This window comes from Natator depressus, chromosome 3 (genome assembly GCF_965152275.1).
Source record: "Natator depressus isolate rNatDep1 chromosome 3, rNatDep2.hap1, whole genome shotgun sequence".
NCBI lineage: Eukaryota > Metazoa > Chordata > Testudines > Cheloniidae > Natator > Natator depressus.
The window spans coordinates 208,565,633-208,585,041 of record NC_134236.1 but is presented as its reverse complement, the minus strand read 5'-3'; the positions used below and the strand labels follow the sequence as shown (position 1 = coordinate 208,585,041).

The 19,409-nt window shown below is 43.0% G+C and overlaps 1 protein-coding gene across 2 annotated transcripts in view; it reads left to right on the top strand.

Moving 5' to 3' along the window:
- ACSS1 (acyl-CoA synthetase short chain family member 1) overlaps positions 1-14,994 on the top strand; it is a 78,154-nt gene extending 63,160 nt beyond the window's left edge. For both annotated transcript variants that reach the window (XM_074949842.1, XM_074949841.1), the window contains 4 exons: positions 2,406-2,533; positions 4,971-5,034; positions 6,979-7,097; positions 8,951-14,994. In XM_074949842.1, the coding sequence (XP_074805943.1) occupies positions 2,406-2,533; positions 4,971-5,034; positions 6,979-7,097; positions 8,951-9,130 (491 nt within the window). In that variant the 3' untranslated portion in view covers positions 9,131-14,994. The remainder of the gene's footprint in view (positions 1-2,405; positions 2,534-4,970; positions 5,035-6,978; positions 7,098-8,950) is intronic.
- The last annotated feature ends 4,415 nt before the right edge of the window (positions 14,995-19,409 follow it).

Below are 19,409 nucleotides of genomic sequence, written 5' to 3'. Positions count from 1 at the left end.
CATTTCCAGTGCTGCCTTGTAATGCCTAGAAAAGATTGCAGGAGTGACCCCCAAAAATGTGGAGAAGCATTGATGGATTGGTAGTGGAGTAGGGGAAAAAACCCATCTCCACAGCACGTGTCAGAAAACTCATGTGTTTGTCAATACCTGAATTTGTCAGAACCAGCTGATCTTTTTCTCTTCAGCAGACGGTTTCCAAATGTCAGAATTCCACATCCTCAAAATCACTTCCCTTGAAAGTAGTATTTTTTTTTTAATACATAAAGATGAAAAGATTCCTGTGACATTCTGCCACTGATCAAGCTGGGGTGTTTGACACCCAAGCAAACCCGTTTGTGTGCATTATGATAGGCACACGTTGGGTGTTCAAACAATCTTACAAGTGTATTTGTTTTTAATAATTCAAAGTAACCATCAGAAAGTCAGTATGACCTAACAGGTAGAACACTGGAATGGAACTCAAGATTATTGGATTCTTTTCCCAGCTCTGTCACTACCTCACCGTGTGACCTTGAATAGATCAATCCCCTTTACTGATAATACTTTCTTACCTCTCAAGGGTGTTATGAAACATGGGGCTTGTCTACATGGCCAGTTAATGTGTGTCAAACTAGTGTGCGATAGATTTACTCCCTGGCTGGCCACACATTGATTTGCCATGTAGATAAGCCCTTGGTGTAATTAATGTTTGTGAGGCACTTGGAGATCCTCAGATGAAAAGTGTTAAAAGAGAGAAATCTTGATTATCCAGACTCTGGTTTTCCAGCATTTAGAAATGTCCTGCCAAATTGGAATTTTATACTGAGATTTTCTTAATCGGACTTTCTGAATTTCAGCTAGGTCCCCTGAGTCATTCAGTTAAGTAGCACAGAATTCCTATTGCACTGGTAGACTGAATAATAACATTGTCGGGGAGCCTTATCTTCAGCGCTGTAGGGGAAGATATCTTTGCATAAGTTCAAAGTTAGGTGATTCAAAAAATCGACAATGTTCCTTTATATAACAAGAGTCAAATAGAACTGTTTTCCTTTCACATGAATTGTTGCGATGTACAGTAAGCATTGCTTTGTACTTAGCAGTAGGCATGAGTCTGGACACCTGCCTGCTGTTGCATTGCATCAGATGGCATGTGGAGTAATTTCTCTTTTATGGAATAAATAGAAAACAGAATGGAGGGATTTTTCTTTTCTGTTTTGTCTCAAGTATAAACCTGGGCATGCAGCTGCCATGAATACATGTTCTCGCTATAGAGTAGGAAGGTCAGTGGAGAAGTCTCCTTGCTTGCATGAATATTAACACGTTATCCTTAAAGCTAGCTCTGCTACAGAGGTAAGTGGGCCAGTTTAACTTTAGTGACACCAGTCAGTGATTGCTGCCACAGTTGTGCAGGTCCTACCCAGCAGAAGTAGTTCTAGTCCTGTGGTGCAGAGAGACCTCAGACAAGGACCCCACTGTGCTAGGCGCTGCACGTATACATAGTAAGAAACAGTGCCTCCTGCTCCAAAGAGCTCACAGGGTACATAGACAAGAAATGGGTGGGAGGAGGGACAGAACAGACAGGGGAAGGGACTTGCCCAAGGTCACACAACAGGTCAGTGTAAGAGCCAGGATTAGAACCCAGTGTCTTGAGTCCTGCTCAAGTGCTCTATCCACTGGACCATGCTGCCTCTCATGGAGCTAAATCCTGGTATCATGGACATCATGTCATGATGTCATGGATATCCCATGTATGTTTAACACCTAAGCGGGGTTTAAGGGCTAACTCCTGGCTCTTAAACCGTGATCCCCTGTAGGAGTGTGTGTGAAGGGAAGCCCCACAGTAGTGACTGATGCAGAGTGCTTAGGGTGTCAGTGCCTTATGGGGCCCTGGGAGGAGGGTGCTGGTGAGGGGGCTGTTAACTTCTCCTTCGGAGAGACAGCAGGAGTCATTGGATTTTGTCAGAATGCTTGATTATCATTATTGTTTGTATTTCCACGGTGCTGAGGCCCACAGCCTAAGCAGACCAGACAGAACACTGACTAGGAGAAAGGAAGGATTGTTATCCTCATTTCACACCAGGAAACTGAGGCACAGAGAGAATAAGTGATTTGCCTCAGGTCATGCAGGGAGGCTGTGGCAGGGCTGAATATAGAGCCCAGATCTCCTGCATTCCAGTCCAGTGCCTCATCCAGGATACAAATTCCTAATTAGAAGTGGGTGGCTATTACCATCTGTAAAGTGGGTGTAACAAAACCTTGTCCTCCGGAGTGCTGTGTGGCTCAGTTAACTGGTGCCTGTAAAGATCTGTGATTGAAAGGGGATAAAAGTATAAAGTAATAATAAAAATAATAATCACAAATACTGATAGTGAATTATTATACTAGCTGCTGTTGATTACAGGGAATGGTGTTCTTTGTTGCTACAGGTTATTATTTCACAGGGGATGGTGCCTATAGATCCTCAGAGGGGTATTACCAAATAACAGGGCGGATGGATGATGTCATAAATATCAGCGGTCACAGGCTTGGAACTGCAGAGATTGAAGATGCTATGGTAATTTTCAATATCCAAGGAAAGCTTTTCATGCATGGGGCCAGATTCTCATTTGGTAAAAATGAGAAGTGTTCCATGTACTTTAAAGGAGCTATGCCAATGTACATCACGGGAGAATCTAGCCCATTGGTTTATGTGTAAGGGTTAACATTGCTACCCCTAATCTTTCTCGTATATGTTTCACCTACACACACCCTTGATACTAAATACACATGGCAGTTATGCTGAAGAAAACAATCTTGTTATGTAAACCATGGAAGGGCGTATGGATGAAGTTCATTCAGGGGTAAGATAGTTTTTATGGAGGATATCAAAGTGAAGGGCTACATGCAATTCCTTTGTTTGAACTGATAAGATCTGAATCATGTTTCATCTCTTCAGGATACATCAGTGACTTCATACCATTGCTGTTTTACTTTTGGATGATGGGTGCTTCAAAACTCTCCTCTAGCTTCCCCCCACCAGTAGCTTTGATGGAGTTAACATTTTGTTCTCACCTTTGTGTCTCAGGCCTAGCTATACTATTTGAGCATGTTTTGTAACCTTCTCCAACATTAAATATGGAGCAAGGGCAATTTACACCAGTTGAGGATCTGGCCCATCATTTAGATGAGAGGCCATGGTAGCCACAGAACTGAACAGACAATCTCTCAAAGCAGTTCTATACACAGCTTGATCTGAGCATTTATTTGCATGGTATGTCCCTCACTTGCAAACATTAATCAGATGTGAAATCTGATAAACCAAAATCATCTTTACATTGCAAGAATGATTGTAATATCGTATCTACAAATAAATCTCTTAGTGCAAACTTCTGATGATAGCTTTTTGAAGACCTAATGTGATTACCACTATATATTTTCATGCAGGTTCCTTTTCAGAGAAGCCCAGCTAAGACAAAGATTTCTTCCATATTTTAATCAAATTTAAAATAGCATAACCCATTTTTGATTTAGGATGAATATATGCTCTATCAGTGTAGAAATATTGTCAATGTTAACTATGAATCATGAGCAGAATAAGTCAGTATTATGAAGCCATATAATAAAGATCTGTATTCAGCATGGCAGTGCCTCTTCCATCTGTTGGAAGATTGAGGCCCACTTCTCCACTGCCTTGTCCTGTATCTTCTGTACCGATTTACACCAGTGACAAGTGGGTATAAGAAAGATGCTTTGCACTTGGTTTGGTGTAGACTACCACCCAAAGTGCAAAGCAGTGGAGAATGAAGCTCAAGGCCTTGACTGTACTTGTGGATCAGCAGTCAGTGGGGCTGCGTCAGTGCAAACCCATGTGTAGGCAAGAAAAGCTCATTTCAAGCAAGGAGAGGGCTAGTTAGTGCAAACCACAGCTTTTTCTGTACTTGGGGTTTGCAGTAGTGCGGCTGCTCCGGTCACTGGCAATGGTTGGCTGCACAGGGGCTAATCCCACATATAGATAGAATCCATTTTTTTCTGGATTTATTCTTATTAGCCAAAAGGGATGTCAGAAAATACTATTCAGTTGTTTTAAAACAGGGCCCTTTTGAATCCGAACCAGTGGGTTAAATGCTGCTCTGAGAGAGGCACACATGATTCCTGTTAATTTCATTAAACACACCATTAATATGGCAAGTCTGTAATAGAATCAGAGGGGTGGCCATGTTAGTCTGGATCTGTAAAAGCGGCAGAGACTAACGGACGTATTGGAGCATAAGCTTTCGTGGGTGAATACCCACTTCGTCCGATGCATGTCTATAATAGTCTGTAATCCTCCTTGCCAGAGGATGTTGTGAAGGCCAAGACTATAACACGGTTCAAAACTATAACAGGATAACTATAACAAGATAACTAGAACTAGATAAATTCATGGAGGAGAGGTCCATCAGTGGCTATTAGCCAGGATGGGCAGGAACAGTGTCCCTAGCCTCTGTTTCCCAGAAGCTGGGAATGGGCGACGGGATGGATCACTTGGTGATTACATGTTCTGTTCATTCCCTCTGGGGCACCTGGCATTGGCCACTGTCAGAAGACAGGATACTGGGCTAGATGGGCCTTTTGGTACTGTGCACTTACAGAAGGCTCAGAAAAGTAGGAAAGGTATTAAGAACTTCACACACAGTTAGCAACTTGTTACAATTCCTAGAAGAGCTAGCATAGGCTCTTGTACCCTACGGGTACGTCTACACTGGAATTAAAAACCTGCAGCTGGCATGTGCCAGCTGGCTCGGGCTAAGGGGTTGTTTAATTGTGGTGTAGACATTTGGGCTTGGGCCCTGTGATGTGGGGGGACCCGAGCATGAATGTCCACACCAGAATTAAACAACCCCTTAGCCTCAGCCCCTCGAGCCTGAGTGGGCTGGCATGGGCCAGCCGCAGATATCTAATTACGGTGTAGTCATACCCAACATGGCCTGAAAGAGGGGGCTGTTATATTTTGCTACATTTTTTTTTTAAAGGATGAACATCCGGCTGTGCCTGAAACAGCTGTGATTGGTTACCCCCATGAGATCAAAGGAGAAGGTAAGTGTGTAAAATAGTGTCCTTAATGGAAATATACAGATGGTTAATTTCCTTTATAACCTTTCCCTCAACTTTCTGCCAAGCTAGTACACAGAGCAGCAGGCAGTTTGAAAGGGAGATTGTGACATGTTGAATTAGCCACTGATACTTTGTTCTCTGCTCTCACTCCCTATCCACTTCTGGATCCATTTCAAGGATCCGCTCTTGATACTTAAAGCCCTTAATGGGCAAGAATCTAGCTAATCAAAGGCCAGCTTTCTCTCTGCACCTCACTGTGACAGCTCATGTCAACAGAGACATTAAAGTTTGAAGTCTCCAGAGGGAAGCCTGCAGAAGCCAAGGGATAGGCATTCTTAGTGGAGGGCTCTAGAACTGACAAGCACCAGACCCTGAATCTTGCCATCTTCAAATCTCTCTCTTCACAGTTTTCCCTACCCCCACTAATGAAGCTAAGGACCAGATCAGTCTTATTCCTGCTGGAATTCAGTCACCATTGCTTATTTAACTCAGAGAAAGCCTTTTTTTTTTTTAATTTAAAAAAGAATTGGAAACCACATCCTTTCCTCATCTGTGATCTCTGCAAAATCCTGCATCTCTGCACCAGGAAACTTATCGCAGACTGAAACGGAAAATATTTGTGGGAGCCCCTTGTTAAAATATTGGCATAACATCATTGGGTCCCTTTTTGTTCTAAGGGCAAGTCAACATTTAAAATGCTGCATCAGCTGTAAAATGCTATACTAATGTAGCGCCTTAATGAAGACACACTAAGCTGATGGGAGAGAGCTCTCCTGTTGACATAGCGCTGTCTACACCCGGGATTAGGTCAGGATAACTGTCGCTCAGGTGTATGGATTTTTCACCCCCCTGAAAACGTACTTATACCAATATAGGTCTGTAGCATGGACCAGACCTAAGTCATACTCTTCCTTAAAGTTAATGGGAGCTGCACCCCTGTAAGTGAAAGCAAATCTGGGCCGGTAAAATAGCAACGCTTCCATAACTCATGCTTACGGGGTGCAGGGATCTTAGATACCAGGTTCCCCTCATTGGTCTTATGTTCCATATACCGAGACACAACAAGATGAGTTAAGGATTAAGTGAAGAAACTTCACTGTGCATTAATTTCCTAGTTTGCAGGGAGGGAGAAATTATCTAAGAGCTTTTCTACACAGGAACATTAGGAAAATTAATCTGAATCAACTAGAGGTGTGAATTTGAAGTGGGTTAATTAAATTACATTAAATTGTTGTGTGGATGCTGTTGTTCAAAATTAAAGTGACTTTAACTTGGTTTTGCTTAATTCACTTTGGAATTGAATTAAGCTAAACCAAATTCAGGCTACTTTTATTCCAAATGAGGGTGTTCACACAGGGGTTTAATTTGGTTTAACTAATCCAGTTCAAATGCACATCTTTAGTTAATCTGGATTAATTTTCCTGGATGTCCCTGTGTAGACAGGCCCTTAAACCCTTATCATTATAAGGAGATAGTGTTTTACTGTAGTGTTTGACTCCATTTTAGTAAATGAAAATAAAGGTTTGTTCTCAAGAAAATAATTTGAAACAGAATCCAGAACCCTGACCTCCATGGGGCAGATTCTAATCTCATTTATGCTTGGTGACTTCAGTGGAGTTACTTCAGATTTACCATCACTGTAACTGAGATCAGAATCTGACCCAGGGACTCCAGAACAAAGCACATTAATCATTAAGGACCTGATTCTGCCATTCTTAGTCACCTCTACTTTGTAAGTAAGCTGCTGGTTTTCTTGGAAGCACCTGCTGTGTGAGGTACTACTCAGAGTGACCAAGGCAGACCCTAAACCTGACAGTTGCTACAGGCATTTGAAACAGCACTTATGCATGCAGTCCTGCTGAAATGAATGCCTTTCCAACAACGATTTAATGTACAGTACACGCCCTCTGTTTACTTCCCTTCCAGGTGCCTTTGCTTTCATAGTGTTAAAAGAAGACACAGCTCATACAGAACGTGTTAAAGAAGAACTCAGATCTATTGTTGCTTCCAAGATCGCAAAGTATGCTGTGCCTGATCACGTTCTGGTAAGTGTCTGGGGGCTACCATTGCAAGACATCAGATCTGTAACCCACTTAACAGGCCTGATTCTGCCCCCAGTAACGCTGCTTTGTTCCTCCCTGGCAGAGCAGCCTTAAAGCCAGGTTAACCAGATAGATGAGGAATCCCTCTGTGGTGCAGAACTGGCATAGCAGCCCTAAGCCACTCCTCCAGGCTCTGGTGTCTGGAGTATATGAAAGGCATGGCTGCAGGAAAAGGGGGATGGCTGGAGTGCTAATGCACCTGGGAATCCTTGGTTGCAAAGCAGCCTCCTGGGGGGCCACTGCAGCTGTGTACAATTTAGAGTAGCCCTGAGGCTGTTCTACTTATGCCAAGGACTGAACCAACCCTAGGAATTTGGAGTGCACAAAGAGGGCTTCAAACCAGTTTTTCTACTTCCGCTTCCCCCCTGTGCCAGAGCTCTGTTCAATGTGGCTTGGATCCAGCTCCTCCTGTTCAAAGCATGTACAAACAGCCAAGTTGCTTAAAATGTATGCTATTTTCTGCCTCCATCTTAATACAGCATCCCTGCTGCGTTCATATGCCTCTGTGTCTGCTAGACCCACAGTACAGTTAATCCGAATGAGGGGTGCACTGATGGGAATACAGAGGTATATGGAATATCCCTGTGTTTAAAAAAAAAAATCAAAATTTAAGGGAAAGGTTGGAACATACAAGAGCAAAGCTACGGCTGTAGTACAGCCAAAGAAGAAGTAACGCATACTTTGCACCACAACTGATGCTCATCTCACCCAGGCATTTAAAGACTTATTCCCAGAGCCATCAGGTGTTCCCAGGATTCCCAGATAGTCCCAGAGTAAAGTCCATGGCTGATCATACTGCTCCCTTTCCCTACAGATTAGCAGTTAATGCTCTTCAGTTTTCTTACCCCTTGACCTGTTTTCAGCATATATATCCAAAAACAGAGCAGTCGTATGGCAGGTTGTGTGGCCTGTCTGTGCAAAGGAGCTATCCTACAGAAGCCAGACAAAGGCTATGTCTACACTACACGGCTTTTTGCGACATGGCTGTGCTGCTAAAAGTCGCGCCGTGTAGCCACTGTTTGTTGGCTTTCCTGGCGACAAAAAACTTCCACCCCCAACGAGCGGCGTTTGTGTGCTGCCGACAAAGCACTGTTCACACTGGTGCTTGGCGCCGGCACAACGTTTGTCTTCCAGAATTTTTTTTTTTTTAACACCACTGAAAGACAAAAGTTTAGTCATTCAATTGCCAGTATGGACAAACAGTAACCCTTCAGGTCCATCCCTGTGACCTTATCAGCTAATGTTAACCCTTGCCTGTACACGGGAGGTAGCAGACTACAGTGGATAGGACATGGGACTGTGAATCAGGAGACCTGAGATGTATTTCTGGCTCTGCCACTGACTTACAGTATTATGTGGTCCTGAGAAGGTGGCTTCCGGGCATTAGATTCCTCATCTATAAAACAGGAATGATAATACCTACCTGCTTTTGTAAGCCACGCTGAGATTTATGAGAGTGCTGAGTGCAAGATTTCTAGACACAGGTGCCTATAGTTAGGCTACTAACTCCGTAGTTTAGCACCTAAATAAGCAGCCTGATTTTCAAAAGTGCTGAGCACCCAGCATCTCCCACTGGGCCAAAATTGGAAAAAGAAAGGAGAAAAGTCAGATAAAATTTAATAAAAAAAATAAACTATATTCCTTCTTCCTGGACAGTGACCACCATGCCTAGCTCTTAAGCAGTTCCCAGGAATCTCACTGGGGATATGCAGTGGGATCATTTCAAGGCTGGGTTCACTCAAACATTCTCATCAGGATGAAAGTTCTAAGGCAAGTGTATTTGTTCTTCTCTTCAGGTTGTGAAACGCCTTCCTAAAACGCGATCTGGGAAAATTATGAGAAGGGTACTGAAGAAAATAGTCGCTGACCAATCCAGTGATTTGGGAGATATCACCACGCTGGATGATCCAAACGTCATCGCAGAAATACTAGATGCCTACCAGAAATACAAAACCGAGCAGTCTGCAGCTTCATAGGAAGGTCTTGAGTCTCTTTCCAAAAGAAATTCAGAGAAACAACCAACCATCCAGCTCTTTCATGGACTATCATCAAATTCTGCTCACTCCTAAGAGAACAAAATGATGATTCCTCTCACTACATACTCTATAATCTATCATAGACCATGGTATACAGCTGCCTTCTCTTTCCTTGGAAACCATGGAATACACACTGTGAAGCATCATATTTTAAGAACCTTCTGAACAAGTGCCTGACTGAATTTGCCAAAACTAAGTGTTTTCACACTATTTTTAGGGAAAATGTATAGCAGCCTTTTTAGGTTTCCACTAGCTGCGTTAAAAATAAACAGCTAGTAAGATATTTCTGACTGTCGAGGTAGGTGATGTTTTTAATGCTTGAAGCAATACTTCCCTCCCTCTGCTCCCAGACACTCATGGGGAGAGATTTTGTAATATATTTTGCCATTTTGGAGAATAGTCAGTGAATGTATATCTTCAATTTTTCATTCCACTTAGAATCATAGAAATGGGCTGGAAGGGACCTTGAGGAGTCATCAAGTCCAGCCCCTTACCTGAGGCAGGACCAAGCTAGACTATCCCTGATAGAGGTTTGTCCAACCTGTTCTTAAACACATCCAATGATGGGGAAGCCACAACTTAAATTTAACTTGGTTATCCCAGTTCAGATAGCTGCAACAGTGGTGTCTTTTTAGCAATGCTATATACTGCAGTGTATATTGTATGTGCACTATTTGTGAAATGGATCACAATCAAGTTGCCATATTCTTTTCATTACAGTTGGTTTGGTGCTTGATCATGGTTTTAGACCTCACCACACTTGGCTCAAAACAGTCAATCTGGGGTCCAAAGGATCCCAGCCTTTCCCTTTTCTTCTCCCAACTCAATGAACCTAGGCCCAGATCCTCAAAGGTCTTTAGGTCCCTAACTCTCATTGAAATCAGTGGCATTGAAGCACCTAATTACCTCTGAAGAGCAGCACCTACTCCCTTCTCGGTAACATGGATCTCGGCACCCATCTGAACCTGGAGCTGATTAGCCTCCTGTAAGCCCACGTTGCCTCATGTCCCAGCTGCATAGGGATGGAGCATGCAGATGTCACTTACTCTGCATTTTACAGCAACTACATCTTTCTTTCCACCAGTGCCACTCAGGCCCTCAGTCCAGCACCTTGCAACTGGGGAAAAGGAAAGAACAGAAGCAAGGTCACACAAGGGGTCTGTGGTACAGGCAGGACCTGAAATCCAGTACCCTTGAGTTTTAGCCACAAGGTCATCCGTCCTACCCACCTACATGGGGATTTAGCCTTAGGATATTTTGAAACTCTTAGGGAACTGGCTAGTACCCAGGTTCACTCACTGCTGGGGTGTCTCCTTGTGGCTGCATCTGTGGAGTAGCTCTGCCTGGTCTGACTTCCCTTTCCTTTCCTTCACTTGCGCTGCAGGCCCTCTTGCTCTCTTGTTGTAGCAGTGCTTCCTCCTTGTCGCTTGGTGCCCTGGCCAGGTCACTATAGTTTTCTCCTTGTGGGGTAACAAAGTCTCACTGGACCAGCTGTGTGGGTGCCATTCCAGGCAGTCCTCTCATTCCAGACTGTGTCACTTTCCCCGTGGCTGGTAGGAGAACCCTGGTGCTACTCCAGGTTCCACTAGGAACCCTATCAGCAGCAGCCAAGGTCTGCACAGTCCCATCCCCTGCTGCCATTTCCTACTCCATCTTCCACGGGCTTTCTTCTTCATCCTCTGGGTAAGCCCTTTCTTCAGGGTCAGGATCCCAGGGTTTCTGCTCCTCCCCTGGGTTTCCTCCTCACCACCTCTCTGCTCCCAGAGAGTGACTGCAGACCTCCACACTGTAGCACCTTCTGCTCTCATTTCCTGGCTTTATACAAGCCCCCACTTACTCCTGCCTAGGTGGACTCCATATTCAGTGAGTGCTTGTCAGTCAAGCTCAGGTCTCCTCCCAGGTGCAGTTTACCAGGTTAAGTAGCTCCTTCCAAGCCACCTTAATCCCTTCAGAGTGGTGTGGGGTGAACAACCCCACAACAGCTCGTCAGCACTGAGGGTCTCTCACATTTTGAAGAACAGAAAAAGTGAGCAACATCTGGGAGTTGTTACAGTGTAATGAATGTGTGACCTTGGGTGAGGCACTTCACCTCCCTGTGCCCCAGAGCCTCATCTGCAAAATGGGGACACTTGTGCTTCCCTGCCTCACGGGGGCTCAGGAATGGCAGCGACAGGGGTGATGTGAGGGGTGTAATTCTCTTGCTGCTATCTTGGTGCTGAAGTAGCCACCATGACTTGCTAAGCATCCCTTTTGTTTTAGGCAGGGAATGGCTTCCCCACTTCCAAATATCCCCTTCACGTGTAGACACAGGGCCAGCCCCTGCTGAATTTTAGCAGCAGGGGATGCAGACTCCATGCATGGGCTTCCTGAATAGACAATTTTCCTTGTCTGCTGTGGTGTTGTAGCTATGTTGGTCCCGAGATATGAAAGAAGTAATATCTTTTATTGGACCAACGTCTGTTGGTGGAAGAGACAGAGTCAAACATACAGAGCTTTGTGTGGCATGAAAGCTTGTTTTCAATTATTTTCCTGGTCAGTAGCTAATAAATATAATAGATTAAAATCATGCTTTAGGAGTATCCCTCCCTTTCTAGTGCTACAGTGATGCTAAATAGTCTTTCCATTCTACTCCCATTGAAAGAATTCTCTGCAAGGTGTGTGATTAGAGCTTTGTTGCATGTTCCACCGGGAACAAGGGGAAGGAAAATCACTTTTAAACTACTTAAGGAAAATAATTAGAATAGGATAGGGAAAAAATAAGGGGAACAGAAACTAGCTGTAGAAAAATATTCATGGTCTTTTATAACAGTTTAAGTGTTTCAGAGTTTACCTTATTACTGTTTAATTTGTATGTTACCTTGGCACCAGGCATTCGGGAGTGCTAATCTGGAAGTGGACTGATTGGTACATGAAGATTTTCCCGCTCCCTTTTGGGTATTAGGAGGTTAGACTATACTCTGTTGGTAACTAGGCATAGGTCAGTGCTTCACAAGCAGTAGCTACATCAAATAGTTACGTGATTGCCACAGTAATTTCTACACTAATGTGCACCATTTGGAGTCACTGAGCCGAAACTTGCAATCCTACTGCAAATCTAATTTAGGGTAAGGCTAAACTTTGTGGGCTTCAGGGAGCTGCAGGATTTGGCCCAGGATCAGAGTAACATATTTTATCTGTCTATATTAGAGCAATAGCCTACAGCAAGGGTAGCTATGAGCTCTTGAGCCATATAAAGGATTCTGATGCCAGGTCACTAAACATGAAAGCAAATCTCAAACTGCTTGTGTATAATCTGACTCCTCAGACATATGCATTCTTAGATCACACTTTGCCTGTGTTGCATACTTTACAGAGGAGAGTGACCTTTGTACATATGTATATTAGATTAATCTGTCATTTTTATTGTCACTAGGGACTGCAGTATTAATGAAATACAATAAGCAGGATCCCCCTCTTCCATGGAAAATCCTCAGAGCTTCCTCCACATCTCTCCAGGGCATTGCCCATTCCTGTGCAAAAAAAGCAGTGAGGCCCCCCCACGCTCTTGTAACCCCTTAGATCCATGGGGAGGGCCTGTGGTGTCCCAGGACTAGAGATCCAGACGCTCTCTCCCTTACAAGTGTGCAGTTAGAAGGCTATTAAAACTCCAAAAGATGTCCATCCTATGTTTCTTCCAGCACCATTAAAGAAAACCATTAAAAAAGTGCTCTTCAAACAGAAAACATTCAGAAATGCTTTTTACAGAGTCGACACACTCACTTGTTCAAACCCTTGTAAAATGGCCTCCATAGTTATGAAGATTAATGTTGGGGAAGAAAAACAACCTTTTATGAGGACTGCACAAGTCACATAAAAGCAATGAAACTATTTACTATATTGTGGGAATAATGGACTTTTTTGTACTGGAGTAACCTCAAGTTTCCAACATAAGTCTTGATACTGTAAACACTTTCACACGTGCTTCTTTGCTCACCTGAACAGTCTCTCTGAGATGACACAGGTGAGTAAAGTTAAGTGTGTGGGTAAGGGTTTGCTGGTTTGGGGCCACAGTCTCTTCATTCATCATCTGCTCTGGTGAGTGGGGCAAAGCCATATCTTCTGTTCGTACACAATGTGTGTCTTAACATAAAAGTACCAATGAAACTTAGCTGATACAAAGGTTACAGATTTATTGATGTAACTGTTCAGTCCAGAAGGGGCCAAATGCATAGCAATAACCCTTATGTAGTGGTATGTACAAAGTATGTACATATTCTTGTATTTGTCATAAGGAGCCAGAAACCTTGTGAATTTCTAAAGTCATGTAAACAACTCTACTAAAATCATTTTAAAAGTAACCCATTAAGCAAGATCAGAACACTTCATGCCAAGTGAGTATTGCAATTAACTGTGAATCCTCAGCGCCTCTTCTTCCTTGCAATGATTTCCATAAATTAGTCAAGCTGTTGAAGATGTGTCCTGAAGTAGGTATTGCTGCTTTGAGGTAACCTCCGTTTGGCAGGGCTCAGGACTAACTTTACATCTTGCAAGAAATGAAATATGCTCATAGACGACTTTGCCACGATGAAACTTTCCAACTAATAGGTAAAGTACCAATATTTTTTTCTGATCTCCTATTAAATTATGGAGGCGCTGGCTGCAGCCCTAAAGGAAGGTTGAATTGAGTTTTGCACTTAATACTCTGTACTTCACCACTATCTTGGTGCCTAATTAAAAATGTGCATTCTAGCTTGTAGGCAATCACGTAGTAAGACATTAATGAAACATTTTAAAGGATGAGGGACCATAATCCTCTCAAGGAGAGAGTCACTCACTGAACACTCTTGCGTCTCTGCTCTGAAAGCTGTTCTGTGCAGGTAGGCAGTCACATTTACAAGCCCCACTGGTCATTAGAGGTTCATAGGGTCCTGTCCCTGTGGGTCGGCTTGCAGGATTGGCCTTAAAATGTACTTATCTCTTTCCTTGGAATGTTGGAGGATATGAAGCTTCCAAATAGCCATATGCCTTCCTCCTCTTGAAATTGCTCCTCACGCAAGCTGGTCACGTAGGAGCTAGAGATATGCAAAACATTTGAAAGACGGGGAACGGAACAGATTTACTGATGTTGGCTTCATTAACAAAGAACAAAAGCAAAGGTAATGGAATCTTCCAAACATCTTATTGGCCAACATTAGCTCGTGAAATTGTATTTTCCAGATCACATTTGCCTTTGCTGCAGCTGATATAGCATCCTGAATTACCTTTACACTCTTTTTAAACTGAAGGGCTACCAGGAAATTTTAAACAGGGAAATAAGATTTTGCATTGACTACAAATTCTCTTTGTTTGTTGCCACAATTGGTTAGACTCTAAGGTGCCACAAGTACTCCTTTTCTTTTCACAGTCTTGTAGTGAACCAAATGCTTTCTGTACAGATTTGTGCACATGTCTAACCTGCACATTGTTTCATTACTCCACTCCCCACCTATGACTTTTAGCCATATTGCCTTTTTTTCCCCTCTGTGGATATGCATGTTTGTTAAATACTGTGGACATAGGCCATGATTCTCTTAATTTTATTTAAGTCATTGTTTTGTAGATGTGGGATATAAATATGGAACAAATTAACAAAGCACCTTGAACTTCTATTTTATTGTAATCATATGGTTTAAATAAAATTTGTTTTTTAACCAGGATCCAGATCCTCACAGGTGTTTAGTAGGCACCAGAGCCTATATACCTGTGAAGATCTGGGCACAAGTGCCTTAAAACTAGACTCTGGAATAATATATGTACTCAGATTTTCATTAAAAGAAATCCCTGTCCCTGTATATAATGTGTCTTTTTTTCAATGCCAGGCATAGCTTATGCACCTTAGCCTTGACGTACACCACCTATCCCTTAAAGTTTTTGAGGTATGGGTTTATTCAACTTTGGAGATGCAAATCTGCCTTTACTGATTATTGCGATTTGTTTACACATGGTTTACTTTTCAAAATCAAAGGAATTTCCTAGATCAAGATGAGTTAAATCTGACTCTTCGATTCAAACACAGTGCCAAAATTGTTCAGGTTTACTTAAGAATCTTCTCACTGAACAATAGCTCATTAAGGAGCACTGCATTTGCATTGTACAACTCCCACCACAAAACAGAGCTACAGAAGGCGGGGAGTTCTGGGTTGCGCTGCGTTTCTTCCTAATGAAGAAACAAACTGAATTATTTTGATAGTGGCTTTCTGGGCAGGTACAACACATTACAGAGAGCAATCTAGTTTGAATCCTATTTCTGAGATTTTTTCCCCACTTTGTCATCTCAGTGAAATTTCTAGGCAGTTTTTGTTGTTAATTTCTTTGGGCAGCTCAGCCATACAGCTGCCTCACTGGGAGCCCAGATGGTATTACAAGTTGCAAAGTGAGATGCACAAATGAAAAAGAAAACTGACTTTATGGAGAATGGGAGGGAATGTGCAATGTCAAGAGAATTTGCATCTATCCAAAAGTCATGCTTTAGCAGACAGAAGTGAGGTAGTATTTTGCCAGGTGCTGAGTACTATTTGCAAATGTCAAGAGTACGGATAGCACATCTCTGCAAAGGGCCTTCCTTGTCTCCTAAGGTCCAGTGAAGATTTTATGTAACCCTTAGACTACCAGGTGAATAACACCATTCAGCTAATACAGATGAGTATATAGCACATATTTGTTAACTGGCCCCCCAAAGAATGCAACTGTCCTCCCAGCAACTTCACTTGGACAAACATCCAAACACACTTGCAGCTCATGAATGCTGCTACATCCATTCTGACAAGCATCACCTTGAAAATGCAAGCTGCTCTCAAGAGTTAAAATGTATTTCCCCTCCTTACTGTGTTTTGTGCTTTAGCTGACCTGGTGATTAACATTGCCTGGCACAATTTCTCAGTATAATGGGTGAGTGGCTGTGTCTTCAGCTCACACCTCCCCTGCTATTCTGGGTTATTATAGTAGCAGTTATGGTTGTAATAGCAAGTTACATCCTGGTTTCAGCAATGAATTTCTGTTGTTTAACTGTAACCTTGAGAAGTAACTTAACTTTTCAGGTTCAAAAAGTCAGTTATTTTTCTTGCCAGTCCTGTCTTGAGTGTGAGGATGTTAGTCACAGTCCTGAGCACAGCCTTGGTATCATCATGCAGTTTAAACACACAAGACAAAAGGAATCTTTAAGCAGCCTGTAATTTAGTACTACTTTTGAGAAGCACTAATCAGGGATATATAATAGGTTACTTTTGGAGCTATGAATAAGTGATTTGTATAGATTACAGTTTCCAAGTAACTACCACTCATGATGATACCTCTACATGGTTACCATACCTCACCTAGTTCCAGAAATTCCACCTCTGTAGGTAAGAACTTAGTTCAGCCTCCGTGTCTACTCAGTCTCTGTCCTTCTACCATGACTCAGGAGGGAGCATGGTCCAAGGGTTAGGGTGCTGGGCTGGGACTCAGGCACTTGGTCGGGCTGGGACTCAGTTTCCCATCTATAAAATGGGGCTTATAGTACTTCCCTGCCTCACAGGGGTGCCGTGAGGATAAATATATTAAAGATTGTGAGGTGTAATGGGAGACAGATTAGTACAAGAAAGAAAGGATCTGCCACCTGCTGTGGTGTTTATTTATGTGGACAGATGTTTACTAGGAAGTAGGCTGAAATCCAATAACTTTAGTCAACCTACAGTCCCTACCCAGTGCTGACTGAATTCAAACCAAAAATGGTGAAAGGCTCCACATCCCATTTGCGTTCTCCTGAGCAAAGTCCCTTCTCCTTGAGCATTATCAAAATTATATTGTTCAGAAGTATGTTAATAGATTCTTTTTTAGTACATGCTAAAACCTGATTACTGTGGACCTTTCACCTTTCTTGCGTTTGCTTTCCTATTGATCTAAACATTTAAAAGTTAAACTTTGCTTCAGGATGATGAACAATGCCTTGGCTACCACCACACCCTCTGCACTCTTTTTTTTTATAGAAATCACCACCTCATTCCCAAGGACGGAGGAGGAGCCAATGAAGTTTTAACACTTTAGCAGTTGTAAAACCTCTTGGACAGATTGAGGCATTCTAACGGAACTAAGAAAGCTGAAAGAAAGCAGGGAACTAAGGATGCATTTACCTGGGAGCTGGAGGTGTAACTGTGAGCTCAGGCAGACATACCTGCATTAGTGCTGATAGAGTTAGCACCCTAAAACAGAAATGCAGCAGCATAAGCAGCTGGCTGGGCTACTCACCCTGTTCAGACAGGAAGGTATTTAGATCAGTTAGCTCCTCCCATCACCAGGGCTACTTTTTAATTTTTAGCATGCTAGCTCAATCAGAGCTAGCACGGTTATGTGTGCCTGAGCTGTAAATTACACATCCAGCTGCAGGGTAGACATCTCCAGTCCTCCCTCTGCCGGGTAATGAAATACTAGAAATGCACAGCCTTAGAGCAACCTTACTAGGAATGTCTGCTGAAAAGCAGGACCTTTCTGTCACATGGCAGGGGGAGCAAAGGGGCTTTCCATTCTTAATCTACTGTAGCTCAGTGCTTGCAATAGCGTAAGAAGGTGCAAGAGGAAATCAACACATGAGAAACAAGTAGTGAGGAAACAAAGGCAGCTTGTGAACAAAGTAGCCAGAAGGAACTGGGGAAGAATGGAAGGAAACAAAATGCAGTGGAAAGGGAGAGAGAAAAAGGACAAGAGGCCTGCCTCCCTGCTGCCTTGCACTTTGGGTCCTCATTTACATCTGTGCAAAGCAAGCATAGCATGGGTGTAAAATGCTACCACCTCAGAGCCGCTTTTCCCATGCGCTTGCACTGGTGTGAATGACAACTCATGGTGCTAGGCCAGTGGTTCTCAAACTTTTGTACTGGTGACCCCTTTTACAAAGCAAGTCTCTGAATGCAACCCCCCTTATAAATTAAAAACACTTTTTAAATATTTAACACTATTATAAATGCTGGAGCTAAAGCAGGTTTTGGGGTGGAGGCTGACAGGTCACGACATCCCACATAATAACCTTGTGACCCCCTAAGGGGTCCCAACCCCCAGTTTAAGAACCCCTGTGCTAGGCAGAGGGAAATCAGGCCCCAGGAATTGGATAAAGTTACAGTGTAGAAAGGAGCTGATGTTGTGCTATATTGTCAGTCAGCTTTTTTGAGCATGCACTGTGTGTTGGGAGACTAACAAGCTAAGTTGAGGCCTTGTCCACATTAGGTGAAAGAGCATTGCCTACCACCCCTGAGTTTTGTAGTGCCTCTATTATCTTGCAAACTGCTATGCCAGGCTTTTGGCGAGCATTGTTTGCATCTTTTTGCTGAAACACCTGGGAAGAGGCCTTTAACTCAGATCTCAATCTGCAACAGCTTGGCCACACTAATGGGAAACTACAGGCATTGGAGGTCATCAGTAGGCCCAGTGCTCATAAATCCACCCTTCTGCAGCAAGCATTGTGTGCAAAGGCCCCAGGTGAAAGTTCAGGTACTTGCCAAGGACCATAAGCAGTTCCTTTATAAATGAGGGCACCACCAAAGTCCAATACAGATTTTTGGTGCAGAAATTTACAAAGGTTGTCTGCCTTTATTTGAAAAAGTGAGGGAGCCTCTTGCCCGGGTCTTATTCATCTAATGCACCTGGGGTGAAATTCTGTCCCCTCCTTGAAGTGAAGGGGACTTTTGCCATTGTCTTAAACACAGCCAGAATTTCAGCCCAGCTGTATAGACTGTGATCCTTTATACTGAGTATTCCTTTGTAGCCAAGAAACTAGCCAATGGCTTGACAGGGCTATCTTATCCTATCAAAAAGAAAAGGAGTACTTATGGCACCTTTAGTCTCTAAGGTGCCACAAGTACTCCTTTTCTTTTTGCGAATACAGACTAACACAGCTGCTACTCTGAAACTTATCCTATCAGTACAGCTTATTAGTGCCATCTAGTGGATACAAAAAATTTCACAATACAGTGAAGATCTCTTGAATAAAGTCTTTTTGTGCCAGCCAGCTTTTTGAGATTCAGCTGCACGGTTCACAGTTGACACCTGACCAGAATGTGTGTACAAAAGTTCTCCATTAACCAGAAAGAAAAGGAGTACTTGTGGCACCTTAGAGACTAACCAATTTATTTGAGCATAAGCTTTCGTGAGCTACAGCTCACTTCATCAGATGCTGTAGCTCACGAAAGCTTATGCTCAAATAAATTGGTTAGTCTCTAAGGTGCCACAAGTACTC